We start from the raw sequence: 18,149 nt of genomic DNA, 5'->3' as shown, positions 1-18,149 counted from the left end.
ACTGGCAGGACACAAGACTCTTTCCTTGCAGCTTCTAAACAATGGATAATATATGTATTTTAAAACATCAGAGGTCAAAAGGCTTATATTTTAATTTTCATGACTTTATTTTTTTGTTGTTATTTACAATTTTTTTATTTTATTTTTTCAGTGTTCCAAGATTCATTGTTTATGCACCATACTCAGTGCTCCATGCAATATGTGCCCTCCTTAATACCCACCACCAGGCTCACCCATCCCCCCACTCCTGTCCCCTCCAAAACCCTCAGTTTGTTTCTCAGAGCCGACAGTCTCTCATGATTTGTCTCCCCCTCTGATTTACCCCAATTCACTTTTCCTTTCCTTCTCCTAATGTTCTCCATGTTATTCCTTACACTCCACAAATAAGTGAAACCATATGATAATTGACTTTCTCTGCTTGACTTATTTCACTCAGCATAATCTCCTCCAGTCCCATCCATGTTAATACAAAAACTGGGTATTCATCCTTTCTGATGCCTGTGTAATATTCATATATATATACCATTATCTTCTTTATCCATTCGTCTGTTGAAGGACATCTTGGCTCTTTCTGCAGTATGGTGAATGTGGCCATTGCTACTATGAACATTGGGATACATATAGCCGTCTTTTCACTATGTCAGTATCTTTGGAGTAAATACCCAGTAGTGCAATTGCAGGGTCATAGAGTAGCTCTATTTTTATTTTCTTTTTTTAAAATATTTTATTCATTTATTTGACAGACAGAGAGATTACAAGTAGGCAGAGAGGCAGACAGAGAGAGGAGGGGAAGCAGGCTCCCTGCGGAGCAGAGAGCCCGATGTGGGGCTCAATCCCAGGATCCTGGGATCATGCCCTGAACCAAAGACAGAGGATTTAACCCACTGAGCCACCCAGGGACCCCTATTTTTATTTTCTTAAGGAATCTCTACACTGTTTTCCAAAGTGGCTGTACCAACTTGCATTCCCGCCAACAGTGTAAGAGGGTTCCCATTCCTCCACATCCTCTCCAACACACGTTGTTTCCTGTCCTCTTTATTTTTGGCCATTCTAACTGGTATAAGGCGGTATCTCAATGTGATTTTGATTTGAATTTCCCTAATGGCTAATGATGATCAACATTTTTTCATGTATCTGTTAGCCATTTGTGTTTCTTCTCTGGAGAAGTGTCTGTTCATGTCTTCTGCCCATTTTTTGACATGATTATCTGTTTTTTGGGTGTTGAGTTTGAGTTCTTTATAGATCTTGGATATCAGCCCTTTGTCTGTAGTGTCATTTGCAAATATCTTCTCCCATTTCATGGGCTGCTTCTTTGTTTTGTTGACTGTTTCCTTTGCTGTGCAGAAGGTTTTTATCTTGATGAAACCCCAAAAGTTCATTTTTGCTTTTATTTCTTTGCCTTTGGAGACATGTCTTTTTTTTTTTTTAAGATTTTATTTATTTATTTTGACAAGCAGAGATCACAAGTAGGCAGAGAGGCAGGCCGAGAGAGAGAGAGACGGAGAAGGCAGGCTCCCCGCTGAGCAGAGAGCCCAACATGGGGCTCAATCCCAGAACTCTGGGATCACGACCTGAGCCAAAGGCAGAGGCCTTAACCCACTGAGCCACCCAGGCACTCCAGGAGACATGTCTTGAAAGAAGTTGCTGTGGCCAATGTCAAAGAAGTCACTGCCTATGTTCTTCTCTAGGATTTTGATAGATTACTGCCTCATGTCTTTCATCCATTTCGAGTTTATCTTTGTGTATGGTATAAGAGAATGGTTGAGTTTCATTCTTCTATACATAGCTGTCCAATTTTTGCAGCACCATTTATTGAAGAGACTGTCTTTTTTCCACTGGGCAGTTTTTCCTGCTTTGTCAAAGATTAGTTGACCATAGAGTTGATCCATATCAGGGCTCTCTATTCTGTTCCATTGATCTATGTGTCTGTTTTTGTGCCAGTACCATGCTGTCTTAGTGATCACAGTTTTGTAATATAGCTTGAAATCAGGCAACTTGATGCACCCAGCTTTGTTTTTTCTTTTTCAACATTTCCTTGGCAATATGGGGTCTTTTCTGGTTCCATACAAATTTTAGGATTGTTTGTTCTAGTACTTTGAAAAATGCTGATGGAATTTTTATCAGGATGAAACTGAAAGTATAGATTGCTCTGGGCAGTAGAGACATTTTAATAATGTTTATTCTAATGATCCATGAGCATGGGATGGTCTTCCATCTTTTTGTGTCTTCTTCAATTTCTTTCATGAGTGTTCTGTAGCTCCTCAAGTACAGATCCTTTACCTCTTTGGTTAGGTTTATTCCAAGGTATCTTATGGTTCTTGGTGCTATAGTAAATGGAATTGATTCTTTGATTTCCCTTTCTATATTTCCATTGTTAGCATATAAGAAAGTGACTGATTTCTGTGCATTGATTTTGTATCCCGCCACATTACTGAATTGCTGTATGAGTTCTAGTAGTTTGGGTATGGAGTCTTTTGGATTTTCCATATAAAGTATCATGTCACCTATGAAGAGAGAGAGTTTGATTTCTTTGCCAATTTGAAACATTTTATTACTTTTTGTTGGCTGATTGCGGTTACTAGGACTTTTAGTATAATGTTGAACAACAGTGGCAAGGGTGAGCATCCTTGTCATGTTCCTGATCTCAATGGGAAGGCTGTCAGTTTCTCCCCATTGGGAATGATATTCACTGTGGGTTTTTCAAAGATTTTACAAAGTTGAGGAATGTTCCCTCTATCCCTGTACCTTGAAGAATTTGAATCAGGAACAGATGCTGTATTTTGTTCTGCATCAATTGAGAGGACCATGTGGTTCTTCTTTCTTCTTATTGAAATCAATAAGATTATCACATTATCACATTATCACAATTCTATCACATTGATTGATTTGAAAATGTTGAACCACCCTTGCATTCTAGGGATAAAATCCCACCTGGTCATGGTGGATAATCTTTTTAATGTGCTGTTAGATCCTATTAGCTAGGATCTTGAGAGTCTTGACATCCATATTCATCAGGGATATTGATCTGAAATTTTCCTTTTTGATGGGTTCTTTGCTTGGTTTTGGGATCAAGGTAATGTTGGCCTCATAGAGTCTAGAAGTTTTCCTTCTGTTCCTTCTATTTTTTGAAACAGCTTCAGAAGAATAGGTATTATTTTTTCTTTGAATGTTTGGTAGAATTCCCCAGGGAATCCATCAGGTCCCAGACTCTTGTTTTTTGGGAGGATTTTCATTCCTGCTTCAATCTCATTACTGGTTATTGGTCTATTCAGGTTGCCAGTTTCTTCCTGTTTCAGTCTTGGAAGTTTATAGCTTCCCAGGAATGCATCCATTTCTTCTAGGTTGCTTAACTTATTGGCATATAGTTGTTGATAATAATTTCTGATGATTGTTTATATTTCCTTGTTGTTAGTCATGATCTCTCCCCTTTCATTCATAATTTTATTAATTTGGGTTTTCTCCCTTTTCTTATGGATTAGTTTGGCCTGTGGTTTATCAATATTATTAATTCTTTCAAAGAATCAGTTTCTAGTTTCATTGATGTGTTCTATTGTATCTCTAGTTTCTAACTCATTGATCTCTGCTCTAATCTTAATTATTTCCCTTCCTGTGAGTGGGGTTGTCTTAATTTGTTGTTGATTTTCCAGTTCTTTAAGGTGTAAAGAGAGTTGGTGTATTGGGGTTTTTCCTTTTTTTGTTGTTGTTGTTGTTGTTGTTATTGTTGATTGAGGCTTGGACAGCTATGTATTTCCCCCTTAGGACTGCCTTTTCCATATTCAATAGGTTTTGGACTAAAGTGTCTTCATCCTCATTGGTTTCCATGAATTGTTTAAGTTCTTCTTTGATTTCCTGGTTAATCTAAACACTCTTAAGCAGGATGGTCTTTAGCTTCCAAGTGTTTGAATTCCTTCCAAACTTTTTCTTGTGGTTGAGTTCCAGTTTCAAAGCATTGTGGTCTGAGAATATGCAGGGAATAATCTCAGTCCTTTGGTGTAAACTGAGCCCTGAATTGTGATCAAGTATGTGGTCTATTCTGGAGAAAGTTTTATGTGCACTTGAGAAGAATGAGTATTCTGTTGTTTTAGGGTGGAATGTTCTGTATATGTCTATGAGGTCCATCTGGTCCAATGTGTTATTCAAAGCTCTTGTTTCGTTGCTGATTTTCTGCTGAGGCAAGCTGTCTATTGCTGAGAGTGGCATGTTAAGATCCCTTCCAGTTAATGTATTCATATCAGTATGACTCTTTATTTTGTTTAACAGTTGGCTATTAGTTGGCTGCTCCCATGTTGGGGGCATAAATATTTATAATTGTTAGATCTTCTTGGTGGATAGACCCTTTAAGAATGATGTAGTGCGGGCACCTGGGTGGCTCAGTGGGTTAAATCCTCTGCCTTTGGCTCAGGTCAAGATCCCAGGGTCCTGGGATCAAGCCCCACATCGGGCTCTCTGCTCAGCAGGGAGCATTCTTCCTCCCCTCTCTCTCTGCCTGCTTCCCTGCCTACTTGTGATCTCTGTCTGTCAAATAAATAAATAAAATCTGAAAAAAATTATTATCTTTAAAAAAAAAAAGAATGATGTAGTGTCCTTCTGTATCTCTGACTACATTCTTCAGCTTAAAATCTAAATTATCTGATATGAGAATTGCTATCCCAGCTTTCTTTTGAGGCCCATTGACCTGAAAGATGGTTCTCCATCCTTTCACTTTCAGTCTTGACGTTTGTTTAGGTTCAAAATATGTCTCTTATAGACAGCATATGATGGGCCCTGTTGTTTTATCCAATCTGCAACCCATGCCATTTTATGGGAGCATTTAGGCCGTTCACATTGAGAGTGATTATTGAAAGATGCGTTTTTTATTGACATCATGTTGCCTGTGAAGTCCTTTTTTCTATTGATTGTCTCTGTGTATTTCTGTTCTATGTCACTCTTGGGTTCTTTCTTCTTTTATAGAACCTCCCTTAATATTTCTTTAGTGGCAGCTTGGTGGTCACATAATCTTTTAAACCTTGCCAGTCTTGGAAGCTCTTTATCTCTCCATCCATTCTGAATGTCATCCTTACCTTCAAATAAAGTATTCTTGGCTGCATGTTCTTCTCATTTAGTGCCCTGAATGTCTTTTCAGACTTTTCTGGCTTCCCAGGTTTCTGTGGACAGGTCTGACATTATTCTGATTGTCCTTCCTCTGTATGTAAGGAATCTCTTCTCCCTAGCTGCCCTTAAGACATCATCTCTGATTTTATGATTCATATATTTCACAATTAAGTGTCTCAAGGTCTTTCTAGACTTGTTGACCTTGGGGGGTGTCCTCTCTGCCTCTAGGACATGAACACTTGTTCCATTACCCAGATTAAGGAAATTTTTGTCCAGTATATTTTCCACTATATCTTCTAGTCTTCTCTCTTTCTCCACCCCTCCATCCCCCTCAGGGATCCCAATCACTCTGACATTGGAATGGTTCATGGTGTCATTTATTTCCCTAATTCTGTTTTCATGGCTTCTAAGCTGTTTGTTCCAGGCCTCCTCCTGATCCTTCTTTTCAATCAGTTTGTCTTCTAGATCACTAATTCTATCTTCGCCTCATTTACCCTAGCTGTTAGAGTATTTAGATTAGATTGGATCTCATTTATAGCATTTTTAGGTTCTGCCAGATCAGCTCTCACTTCCACCCTTGGAGATTCTATGTTGTCACTAATGGTCTTCTCCAACCTAGTCATCGCCTAGATAATTGTTACCCTGAATTCCAACATATTGTTTATGTCACAGAACTCTGTGACAGAGGCCACAGTCTCTGAATTTTTCCTCTGTTGGGTGTTCCTCCTCTTAATCATTTGGTGAGAGGTGGTTAAGGGGATGTATATCTGGATATATCAACCACGATCCAGTCAAGTTGAACCTTGAACAGTTTCGGAGCAATCAGAAGTCATCACCAAAAAGAAAGAAAAAAGGGGAAAAAAAGAGAGAGAGAAAGGGAGAAAAACAAGAAAAAACCCAGCCAAAATGAGTCCCAAAAGTAAGATTTATATAGTGCAAAAACAAATACACAGAAACACTGACAGAAGAATAAGATGGGAGGGTGGTTAAAAACCCTCGATGTGGGGGGGCAAGGAAGGTTATTTCAGTTCTTCCTGGGTGTATCTTGTTTTCTTCCTTAAATGACTCAACTTTCCAGATATATAGGGAAATTAAAACTGTTTTATATATAGGGGTAGTATTGAATGAATTACCTAGAAGCTTATATCTATATATATATAAAGAGAAAAGAAAAAGAAACACAGATACATGTATTTAAAAAGTTCAAGTTAAAAAGTTACTATGTAATATGTTGTATTAAACATCTAGATATATTAAACTTCTATCATATTACATGATAAGCATCATGTAATATGTTTATAAACACCTATGTTTATAAACATAAACATCTGCATATGTTGTATATAAACATCTAGATGTTGTATTAAAATCTAGTTGTAATGGTAAGTAGGTTAGAAAAATAAAAGAAGAATCGTGAGAACAAATATTTTTAAAAAATTTTATCTATGAAATATGCAGGTTTGGGGGCAATACAAGGGGCTTAATATATTGTTTTCCTCTGATGTTGGGGTTTTACAGTTTTATGGGGACCCTGTGGTTATTATCCTCTTGTTCTTTTGGCTTGTCTTCTGGGGGAGGGGCCTGCTACATTGTTTTTCAGTCACTCTTGCCTGGGCTGAGCTGTCCTGCCCCCTATCAAGAGGCTGGGCTCTGTGGAAACTGGTTTTTCAGGCTTTTGTTCTCTGGAGCTTTTTGTTCTTTGGTGGCTCTTTGCAGATTTTCTGAGGGTTAGTGCAAAGTAAACTGTCTGTACCCACATCTCCACCTCAGAGAGAAGCCTGTCTGCTCCCCTCTGGGTGGTCCAGAACACACGGACTCCCCCTTTGCAAACTCCACTGAACACCACAGCCTCCCACAGGCAGTGTGCACTCCCAGCTACTGTCTCAGTGGTCTCCCAAGGCCCCTTTAGTGGCACCCCAATGCCACTAAAACCGAAAGTGATATTGGTCCAGGTGAGCCCAATACCGATGCCTGCTGTTGCTGGAACTGCTGTCTAGAGTCCATGCCCATGCCGGGTGTACTCGGACCCCATGGTAACCCAGGTTGCATATTGCTGCAGATTTCTGGCAGGAGCCTGTGCCAGGCTGTCTCAGGCACAGGTGGAGATGTGCCCAGCCCCAGCGGTGGTGCAAGCTGCAGAAAGCCACAGGCTCAGGGACCACCAACTGAGAGCCCTGCCTGGCTCTCTCAGACATGGGTGCATGCTGGCTGTGACCAGCATTTTTAGGGTGGGGTTAGGTCCATGCCTGTGGCCGTGGGGTTAGGTCCATGCCTGTGGGGTTAGGTCCATGCCTGTGGCCACCGAATTCCACCAATTGCCTCTTAAAACCCTTTGTTCTTTTTGAGTGCTTTTAACCAGACTCCGCGTTAATGCTGGTTCCCAAGCAGAGGGCACTTTCATATTGGGGTATTACTTTCCAGTGGGTCAGTTATGGTGGCTCCCTCCCCCTTCTGTTTATCCTCTGATATCAGTCTAAGCATTCCCACTCTGCTTTACCTCTCCACTAGTGTCTTCTGCCATCATAGAGATCCAGAAGTATGTAATCCTACATCTCAGGCTGGTCTCATGGGTGTTCAGAGTGTTCTGATAGATATTTAGCTCAAGTCAGGGGACCGGTTGAAACAGGGTCTCCTACTTCTCTGCCATCTTGCCCAGCCCCTTTCATAACTTTATTATTAATGAATAAATGAATTAGAATCTTTTCCTAGAATATCCATCTCTATTCTTGTGCATGAACTAGATGTCAATATCTGGTAGAGAAAGTCTATCATCATTACTCTTCTTTATTAACATTTCCTCACATTTCCTGACAAACTTTATGTTCTGGTTGTCAAATTCAAAAATAAAAAGTATCGGGCCTTAAATCTATTAAAAACGTGGGGATAACTGACATTGTCACAATTATTCGTTTTCCCATCAAAGGACATATTCTTGGAGCACCTGGGTAGCTCAGTCGGTTAGGCAACTGCTTTCAGCTCAGGTCATGATCCTTGGGTCCTGGGATCGATTGAGTCCTACATCAGGCTCCCTGCTCCAAGGGGAGCCTGCTTCTCCCTCTGCCCCTCCCCCAGCTCATGCTCGCTCTCTCTCTCTCCCTCTCTCTCTCTCAAATAAATGAACAAAATTTTAAAAGAAAAAATGTATTTTGCCTCTCCTTTTAATGACCTTATGTAGGTTTTATAGTATTGATTTTATACTTCCTTGATCATCCATGCCCTAAATTTCTACAGTACTTTCATTTAGAATCATTCACTATGGCCTTTTATTACATAAACTGATTAAATTGTTCTCTAATTACTTCGTGGGTTTTCATCGTGTTTTCAGGAACCTGTAAGCTCTTTAGGGGGAGGAACTTATGTTCTGCAAGGGGCTGGCACAGCCGAGCACTCAGGAAATACAGGTTGACATCACTGCTGACCAAGGAGGGGGTGACTACAGCTGGTGGTCAGTGGCCTCTCCGCACTGGTCTGGCTGACACTCCACTCATTCTATGTGAGCATTTCTTTTGGAAGGCAGCTGTGATTAGTAGTTCAGATGAGGAGGTTTGGGGTGGGGACTTGCCCCCCTCTGTCCAGAACCCGCTGCTCAGTCATGTATTGTTGTGTTCACAGGCAAACTGGCTTGGAGCGAGTGTCCTCCCCACCGGTTTCCACCTGGAGCAGGCTACCCCCAGTAGGTGCCGAGACCGGGGAGCAGAATATGGTGATTCCTGGATCTCGCCCTGTTTCTGTAAGACAACTCTTTTTCTATCTACGTGCACCGTTTAGATTGTCTATGGGAAAACAGACAAACAAGCGAAATATAATTTTGGCCCTTCCCAATGAACTCAGTGTCCTCAAATGTCTCCATGACTTGCTTCCTGAAAGTAACTGGCTTGCGACAAGGGACAGGGGACGGGAGGGTTAATTCACTGTTTAGTGAAAATACAGACGTGATTTGAACTAAGTCAGAAGGTTCAGGTGTCACGGAACATCTGATAGTCAGGATGGTAGAGGGAAGAAAAGAGCATGAATGTCAGGTCAGGAGACACGGAGATCTGTGTTTGCACCCTGCCAGGCAAGCTCTGCATGACTTGTAGACATTATTCTCCCTGGGACTTAATTTTCTCACATGTAAAAGGGCCATCGTGTTTCCTTCCTCAAAGAATTGTTGTAAGGGTGAAATGAATTTATAGGTGGTAAATTCTGCCTGCATAAAGTAAGACCTCAGGAAAACGCCTGTGCCATTTTGACCAGCCCTCCCACCCACACCATGGCTAACGGTCTGGGCAGGTCTGGGGTGGCTGGTAGGAACAACCACATTTCCCCCCAGGTGTACGATGAGTCCTTACTTTATTCCCATACAAGTAACTTGTCTCTATTTCACAAAACACAGAAGGACTCCAGTTGTGGGAGCATAAAGGCCTAGAGAGAAGATGTGACAGACATTTCCTCTTGCATTCCTTTGTCTCCTCGAGTACAGCAATCGAACCAATTCCTAGAGAGGCGGGAGTTGCAAAGGGTTGACATGTAATCTTAGCATGTTGTGGCTTAGAGTAAAGTCCTTTTTTATTTTTTATTTTACAGACAGAGATCACAAGCAGGCAGAGAGGCAGGCAGAGAGAGAGGGGGAAGCAGACTCCCTGCCTAGCAGAGAGCCCGATGCGGGGCTCGATCCCAGGACCCTGAGATCATGACCTGAGCCGAAGGCAGAGGCTTTACCCCACTGAGCCACCCAGGTGCCCCTTAGAGTAAAGTCTTAATAGAAGGATGCAAGCATTACATTAATAAAAAAGTCTGTTGCTTCACAAATGCCAAATTATATGGCTATTTTAATTTAACGGTAAGGATTTTAGGTGGCTGAGCTTTTGAATCCATGTTTATCTATGAGGACACTACCATTTTCTCAAGTTACATAACAAAATTACATAATTAAAATATATATTGATAGTCATGCTTGATGGACCTTATTCTTCACAGTCTTTAAATAAGAATTTAGCGTTTTAGCGGGGCGCCTGTGTGGCTCAGTGGGTTAAAGCCTCTGCCTTCGGCTCAGGTCATGATCCCAGGATCCTGGGATCGAGCCCTGCATTGGGCTCTCTGCTCAGCAGGGATCCTGCTTCCCCCTCTCCACCGCCCTACCTGCCTCTCTGCCTGCTTGTGATCTCTGTCTGTCAAATAAATGAATAAAATCTTTTTTAAAAAAGTTTTAAATTAGCGAGGCAATGAGCACAGGGATCTTCTTTTGTCTTTTAAGAGGATTGCATTTACCTTAAACCAGAACATATTATCCTTTATTCAGTACAGAGGGAGGCACCCACAACACCGTGTGCTAAGTGCGATACCTGACAGTTTAGAGCGATTGCCCTTTCGAGAAAGATCTCTGACGATAGAACACTTTTCAAGACCCAGCACGACCCACGCATTTCGGGTAGGTTGCCTGTTAACCATAAATATGATTTTTAAAAATATCTGAAATAATAAAACTCATCCCTCCTTTTGTTTTTTTCCAACAGTTAGATACTCCTCGAAAAGGTTCACTGACCCTGATGGAGTTTGCTGGTCACACGTGGACAGGTCAGAGTTTCTTCACAGGTCAGTTTTCTCCACATATAAATAAAATGATGTCATATGTGAGGTTTCAAGTGTTGGAAAGAGAAATTAGGGATTATCTACCTTAAGAGGACTATTTTGACACATAGGAGGAAATACCAAACGTTTGCCCTCTACGTGCAAACACAGAAGTCTCTACAAAGAGCAAAGATGCAAAACTAAGCACCTACCTACTGTTTGGTATAAAGGGGAAAATGCCCAAACACTCTTCGTTAAATTGGGGCCTCCTCTCAGAAAAAAGGAAAAGTCTGTCTCATGAGTCTTAACGAGAAATCGCGGTCACTCTCTCTCTCTTTCTGCAATAGTTTTCATGTTTTCCATGAAACCCTAATCTTACTTCTCTTTGAAGATCTAATGAGGAAAAAATGCTCCATAAAATTAATGCAAATATTCTAACTATTTTATAATGGGTTGCTGTACAGCTACAGACTTCTTTTCAGCCTAATAGCTGTTTTTAGGATAAAGTTTCTAGTCTCAATTTTGACCAATGATGTTTTAGTTTTCAAAAAAAAATTTTTTTTTAAATTTATTTTCAGCATAACAGTATTCATTGTTTTTGCACCACACCCAGTGTTCCATGCAATCCGTGTCCTTTCTAATATCCACCACCTGGTACCCCGACCTCCCACCCCCTGCCCCTTCAAAATCCTCAGGTTGTTTTTCAGAGTCCATAGTCTCTTATGGTTCACCTCCCCTTCCAATTTCCCTCAACTCCCTTCTCTCCATCTCCCCTTGTCCTCCATGCTATTTGTTATGCTCCAAAAATAAGTGAAACCATATGATAACTGACTCTCTCTGCTTGACTTACTTCACTCAGCATAATCTCTTCCAGTCCTGTCCATGTTGCTGCAAAAGTTGGGTATTCATCCTTTCTGATGGAGGCATAATACTCCATAGTGTATATGGACCACATCTTCCTTATCCATTCGTCCGTTGAAGGGCATCTTGGTTCTTTCCACAGTTTGGCGACCGTGGCCATTGCTGCAGTTTTCAAAATTTTTTGCCAGCACTTTTAAGGAGGCACCATAGCACTGTCATGAACTGAGCCACTCTGGAATCAAATGCCTGTTCTCCATGCTCTTCGTTGAGCTATCTTAGGAGAGTCTCAACCTCTCTGGGCCTCCGTTTCCTCTTTCATTAGAGGCTGGGTGGATAAAACCATCTTTGGAAAAACATATGCAAAGGACCTCGCTAGATTCCAAGCATCTACTTTTTGTTCAAACATTATGAATAATTTGTTTTATATATAATCTGAAATGTGAAAGATAATCAGCTATTGTAGCGCAAATGCTATAGTTTTAAAATAAATCTAGTAAAGGGCGCCTGGGTGGCTCAGTGGGTTAAGCCGCTGCCTTCGGCTCAGGTCATGATCTCAGGGTCCTGGGATCGAGTCCCGCATCGGGCTCTCTGCTCAGCAGGGAGCCTGCTTCCCTCTCTCTCTGCCTGCCTCTCCATCTATTGTGATTTCTCTCTGTCAAATAAATAAATAAAATCTTTTTAAAAAATAAATAAATAAATCTAGTAAAACAGAAGCACCGGGACAACACAGCGATTTTATCACTGTTTACACCAGCCCTTCCATAGTTCTGTAGTCTGGTGCTGTCCAAGATCCTTAAGCCCTTTTACAATTTTTCTCCTATGCAAATAGCCCTAGGCTACTGTGCCTTCCTGTTGCTTTTCTTTGTACGTTTCCCAGCAGCGTTCGCTCTCACTGTCAGGGACAGTAGTTCCTTCTCTAAAGGGCAGCCCTGCTCTGTTATCAGTGACTGCTCTGCCTTGTAGATGGTTGGAGGAAAGTAGGCATCAAAGCATGTTTTTTAATAAATAAACAATGTGCCAAGTGCTCACTCTGTGCCAAGTTCTTTGCCAAGTGTTGGCATTCAAACACCCAGGATGTTTTGGTCTGTGCCTCAAGGACCACTCAGTGTAGTGGGGAAATGGAAAGGACCACGAGAGAGGGGATGCAGCTGGATATGCAGATGAGTAAATGGACAGAGAGGCTTCCCAGAGGAGCCATGAGCCGTGCCACCTAGCATGAGCATCACGTGGTACGTGAGAGAGAGAGAGAGAGAGAGAGAGACTGACTCCAAGGATGGCCTGGAGACAGCTGCTGAGGGAGAGAGCTCACAGAATTTTGATGAATTAGGTTCTGGAGATGTTGACCGCAGCGTGCTCGTTTTAAATCTGCACACTTCACTTTGCCCCATTCCTGTCAGTATATTCTCTTATCGTTAATTTGGTGACTATCGTTATTGATGGTCAGAAGCCTTTCTCATTTCTATAAGAATAACTGAGGGTACGTAAGAGACATATTCCTCTATTTATAAGCATTTATTATGTTTTCTTCTGACAAGCAAGCATGTAATCACTTTCTTACCCTTTGTTTCCAGGTCAGAAAGCTAATAGCGGGATCTATTATCGACATTTGTTCTGTGGCAGAAAAAAAAAAAAAAAAAAAGAGAAAAGGAGAAGCTGTGGGGTATCCCCAACAGTGGGAAGGATCTCTTAAGGCAGCTGACATTGTTTCTACCCCCATGAAGTGGTAGGGCTGCCAGAGCTCCCCACTCAAATTCCTGGCCCTTAGGCATCCACGTCTAAGTAGAAGGTTCTAGCAAACCTACCAGCTCCAGGAGGACACAGGGCCAGCATCCAGGCTTAATGGAGGGAGAGCCCCCGTCTTTCCTTTCAGGACCCAAAATGGCAGTTTTTGCATATTTCCTGGTTTATGTAAAAGTGACATGAAAACACATTTTTTTCTTTTTAAAAAATATCATCTGCATAAAATCCTTTTGAGAGCTGGGACTTATTAGCATTTTAAAAGGAGTTATTTTTTGGTTGGTGTTTCAGGTTCACAATATCCACCTAAGTCTTTTCAGAGGACAACTCTGACGACAAGAAAAAGATTCCAAGTGGCCTCTTGATGGAACTTGAACTTCAAAGCCTCAGCATACCATTTATCACTTGAAAAATGGAAAAACAAGTATTATACTATGTATTTGTTTGTCTGACAGTGAATTGTGAGCCTGTCTGAGAGAAGTGCAAACAAATAAACAACTTAATTTTGAACACTTGCTTTGTAAAGAGAATACAAGTCCAATTCACCAACCTTCTTTACTGGAAGCATTCCAATAAAGGTTCTTTAGGCTTTGCTCAGAAGAATCTGATCTGTGTTTATCATCCATCTTTTATCAATTATACACAGACACACACATAATCAGTGCATGTATTCACACACTACTTAACAATGGGAGAGGATATTATCTAGGAACATGCCATTTTGTGACATTGTGTCTTGACATGTGTTTTGCGTCTCACTCTGTTATTGACCCATCAAAATCCTAGCCACTAATAGATATCACTCCCTTCTCTAGGAAAGAACAAAGCCATCTTTGGCACAATATGCCAGTTTGACTAAGGTTCAGATGGTCCGAGTCGCTGTGCTAACTTTCTTCCATCTTTTTTAAAAAAGGACTTAAGTCACCGGCCTCTTCGTGGAATGTCAGTGGCTATTTCTTGAGCCAATTAGGTTTTACTAGTTTTCATGCTCAAACTATTCAAACATAGCCCAAACTTACTGATTTTTAAACCTGAATATAAACGTATAAAGTATATTGCATATGGTTTTGCAGGTGAAATTGTTCATCTACTAGAGGGATGGTTTCAGCAGCAGCTTTCTTGTTTGATCAGTGTGACCTTTGCTCAGATGCCACCTTTGCCACAAAGCCTTTCCAACCCCTCTGTCTAAAGTACAGGTTCTGTCCCCTCTGTCCTCTTGCCCTGCTTTGTTTTCCTTCAGGGCATGTGTCCCTATCTGATGGTCATATAGAAAATGGAATAGGGAATGTCAAGAAGAAATGATCGATCAGAGGTCAGGCTCTGGAGCCAGTTTCTTTCATTCCCTCTCCCCATGGTTTTCCTCTATAGTGACTTGTATCCTTAGGCTCACTTTCAGATCTCAAATCACCATAATTTCTTTTTTTATATCAGATACTTATATTTTATCAATCTCTTTTTTTATTAATCCAAAATGAAATTTTATCTATCATCATACAAATGTGTAATAAATTATTTTCAGACATATTTCTGGTTGTAAGAAAAGAGAATCTTGGCCTATTTATAGACGTCTGAAATTAACAAGTGCATTGGGACTGGAATTAGTGTCGTCCTTGATCACGGAGTGACAGAACAAACACGATGCTAGAGTCCCCTTGCCTCTCACTGATCATTTCTCCCTTACATTCCTGACTCATTTCTTATGGTAACACAGCATGTGAGGGAGTAGATGGATGGCCACAGCTCTGTAATATTTTTTTTTAAATGAGCAATGTTACTTTTAATACAGATGTGGTACAGAATGTTTAATTACAGCAGGGCAGAGATTCTAGTTAAATAAAATTAAAAACTTTTATTTTTCCAAATATAAAATTACTAAATTAATGTCTCAAAAGAAAATATAACATGGTGAAAGCTTTAAAATTACACCACTATTCACCACAGGATTTATGATTTACCGATGATACACTCTACCACTTTGGCAAAAGGATGAAATTTTTTTAAAACAGTTTATAAACCTAACATAGCAAAGACTGTGTACATCTCCATATTGCACTTCTTTATGTACAAGGATAAAACAGAAAGGTCAAGTGTGTTGCATATGCGAAGAGCGGAACGAGTTTATCACAACTGAACTTAATGCAGAAGTGATGTAAGGAATTTAAAAATGTAGAAATGTCGTATGTGTATGTACAGAATGCGGAGACTGTATGGACAGAGTATGTACATAACTATATACTGTACTACTTTAAAATTTTTAGCATAGTTTTGTTTATTAATGCTTAGTTACCCACACAAAACAGACTGGAGAATTTTGAGAGTTTTATAAACTCTCCCTCAACATTAGCTATAGAAACTTCCAAGAGAAAATATCAGTCTCAATTTAGCGGTCTCCAAATAGGAGAAATTACTTGACATGGGAGCAGTCTGGAGTCCCAGTTCCTAAGGGCCTCTAGTTTAGTTTCTCTGGTCACTAGTTATGGCTAACTCTATCCTTTCTAGCCACCCTGCTCTTACAGAACCGCTCAAGCTCATTCCTGTCAGTTTCCAAGAACCTTGCAACTCCTTTCCTAATCAGCACAGACTTCTTAGAAGGAAAATGACTGGTATGCATTCTAAACTGACATTCAGAAAGAGTATCCAAGATAAATTATTTTTTTCATGCAGAAGCATGGAATATATTTTATGATAGCTGTACTTTATGTGGCTTCTGAGTTTTGTAAATGAGAATCTGTTACTGATATATGTATTGATAAAAATGCTTTCAGAAATAGAACCCAGTGCAGTGATCATGATTCATATCTTCTAAACACTTCAGTAAGATAAAGTACAATCTTAGAAATAGAAGACACTTGGCTCTGCCACTGAATTTAAAAAGACTTGCATATAGCATATATTTTTACACCTGTATTAAAGATAACATTTTATATATAGGTTAAGTGAACCTTAGAGGTTAGTAAATAATGTTTGTATCAAGGATGGTGCTTTCTGAACTGATTTGGGAAAAACTGGGACAGTGTTTTCACAATAATCTACCTTGATAAATAAGTCTTAGAATTTCTCTGTTAAAAATTGAAAAAGGCAAAGTGAATAACTCCTGAGATCAATTTTTGAATGAAGGTTAATAACTACATTAATAGAAATGTCTGTTAATTCATCCAAAACCAAGGTAGGAATGAAGGAATTTTAAAATAATATAAAAACAGGGACACCTGGATGGCTTAATCAGTTAAGTGGCTGCCTTCAGCTCACGTCATGATCCCGGGGTCCTGTGATCAAGCCCCACATCAGGCTCTCTGCTCAATAGGGAGCCTACTTCTCCCTCTCCCTCTCCCTCTCCCTCTGCCTGTTGCTTCCCCTGCTTGTGTTCTCTTTCACTTGCTGACAGATAAAATTTTTAATAAAGTAATAAAAAGATGTAAAATGCCATAGAAAACTGCTAAATTTTATAAATTTAATACCAACAGTAGTATCCATACTGATGTTATTCTGAACTTGAATGGAATTTCTATGCCAATTAAGAGGTACATTTTTATAATGTCATAAAATATGTGGATATTATATTTTTATTGTCCCTGCTTCATTATGACCACAGATCATTTCTCAGGAATTTTAGCTCTTTAATTTTTTTTAAAAGATTTTATTTATTTATTTGACAGAGAGAAATCACAAGTAGACAGAGAGGCAGGCAGAGAGAGAGACAGAGAGAGAAGCAGGCTCCCTGCTGAGCAGAGAGCCTGATGCGGGACTTGATCCCAGGACCCTGAGATCATGACCTGAGCTGAAGGCAGCGGCTTAACCCACTGAGCCACCCAGGCTCCCCTAGCTCTTTAATTTTTAATTAAAACTGAAAAATTTTTCAAGACCTCATTACACTCATAAGACGTCTTTCCGGGGCGCCTGGGTGGCTCAGTGGGTTAAGCCTCTGCCATCAGCTCAGGTTATGATCTCAGGGTCCTGGGATCGAGCCCTGAATTGGGCTCTCTGCTCAGTAGGGAACCTGCTTCCCCTCTCTCTCTGCCTGCCTCTCTGCCTACTTGTGATGTCTCTCTCTATCAAATAAATAAAATCTTTAAAAAAAAAACAACCACAAGATGACTCCTCTTTAAAAAAAAAAAAAAAAAAAGACGCCTTTCCTTTCCCAATATTTATATAACTTGTGTACCTCTCTGGTTTCTAAACCACGTGCTATTCACTCACTTATTTCTAACCGGCTAGAATACTTTTCGAGTGAATTAAAAATACATAACTATACGTGTTTGGGAGGGTTTATCTCATTTATGAATATCCCAATTTAAGCTCCCCCCACCCACCCAGGAGATGACATTCCCGTGTGATAATCATGGATTTATTATTTCATTGAATATTTACCAAGCACCTTCTTTGTGTCAAATTCTGTTCTAAGCATTGGATTGAACATGACAAAGTCCAAAGTCTTTGCCCTAATAAAACTTCAATTCTGGCAAAGGGGAATGATTATAAACAAATCAAGAAAAGCATTCTAGACAGGAAAAAACACACACGCCTAAAACAGGAGCATACCTGGAAGTTTGAGGAACAGAAAAGAGGCCAGTGGGACATGGCTTGGAATTAGCAAGGGGCTGTATCATAGGAGATGAGATGGGTGCAGTAATTGGGAGCCAAAGGATTAAGATCCTTTTTGACCTTGGAAATGGTAAATTATCTGAAATAGGCAGCCACTGGAGAGTTTCCAGGAGGAGTGATGTAATCTGACCCCAGAGGATGTTCTGGATCAAAAGATAGTAGCACAGCTGGTGAGGAGCCAAAGGCTATTGGAGATGTTTTGAGATTTGAGCCAATAGGATTTGCCATTGCATTGAATGTGGAGAAAGGAATCCAGATTGATTCCTAGGCTTTGGCTTAACACTAGGGAGCATGCTGTGACATGTCAT

General features: G+C 40.3%; 1 protein-coding gene across 2 annotated transcripts in view; it reads left to right on the top strand.

Moving 5' to 3' along the window:
• FAM149A (family with sequence similarity 149 member A) overlaps positions 1 to 13,839 on the top strand; it is a 72,248-nt gene extending 58,409 nt beyond the window's left edge. For both annotated transcript variants that reach the window (XM_044225567.1, XM_044225569.1), the window contains exons 11-14: positions 8,704 to 8,821; positions 10,373 to 10,501; positions 10,587 to 10,665; positions 13,531 to 13,839. In XM_044225567.1, coding sequence (XP_044081502.1) covers positions 8,704 to 8,821; positions 10,373 to 10,501; positions 10,587 to 10,665; positions 13,531 to 13,604 — 400 coding nt within the window. In that variant the 3' untranslated portion in view covers positions 13,605 to 13,839. The remainder of the gene's footprint in view (positions 1 to 8,703; positions 8,822 to 10,372; positions 10,502 to 10,586; positions 10,666 to 13,530) is intronic.
• The last annotated feature ends 4,310 nt before the right edge of the window (positions 13,840 to 18,149 follow it).

This window comes from Neovison vison, chromosome 11 (assembly GCF_020171115.1).
Source record: "Neovison vison isolate M4711 chromosome 11, ASM_NN_V1, whole genome shotgun sequence".
In the NCBI taxonomy this organism is placed as follows: Eukaryota; Metazoa; Chordata; class Mammalia; order Carnivora; family Mustelidae; genus Neogale; species Neogale vison.
The sequence above is the reverse complement of the archived record's forward strand: the minus strand, read 5'-3'. Positions and strand labels throughout refer to the sequence as shown.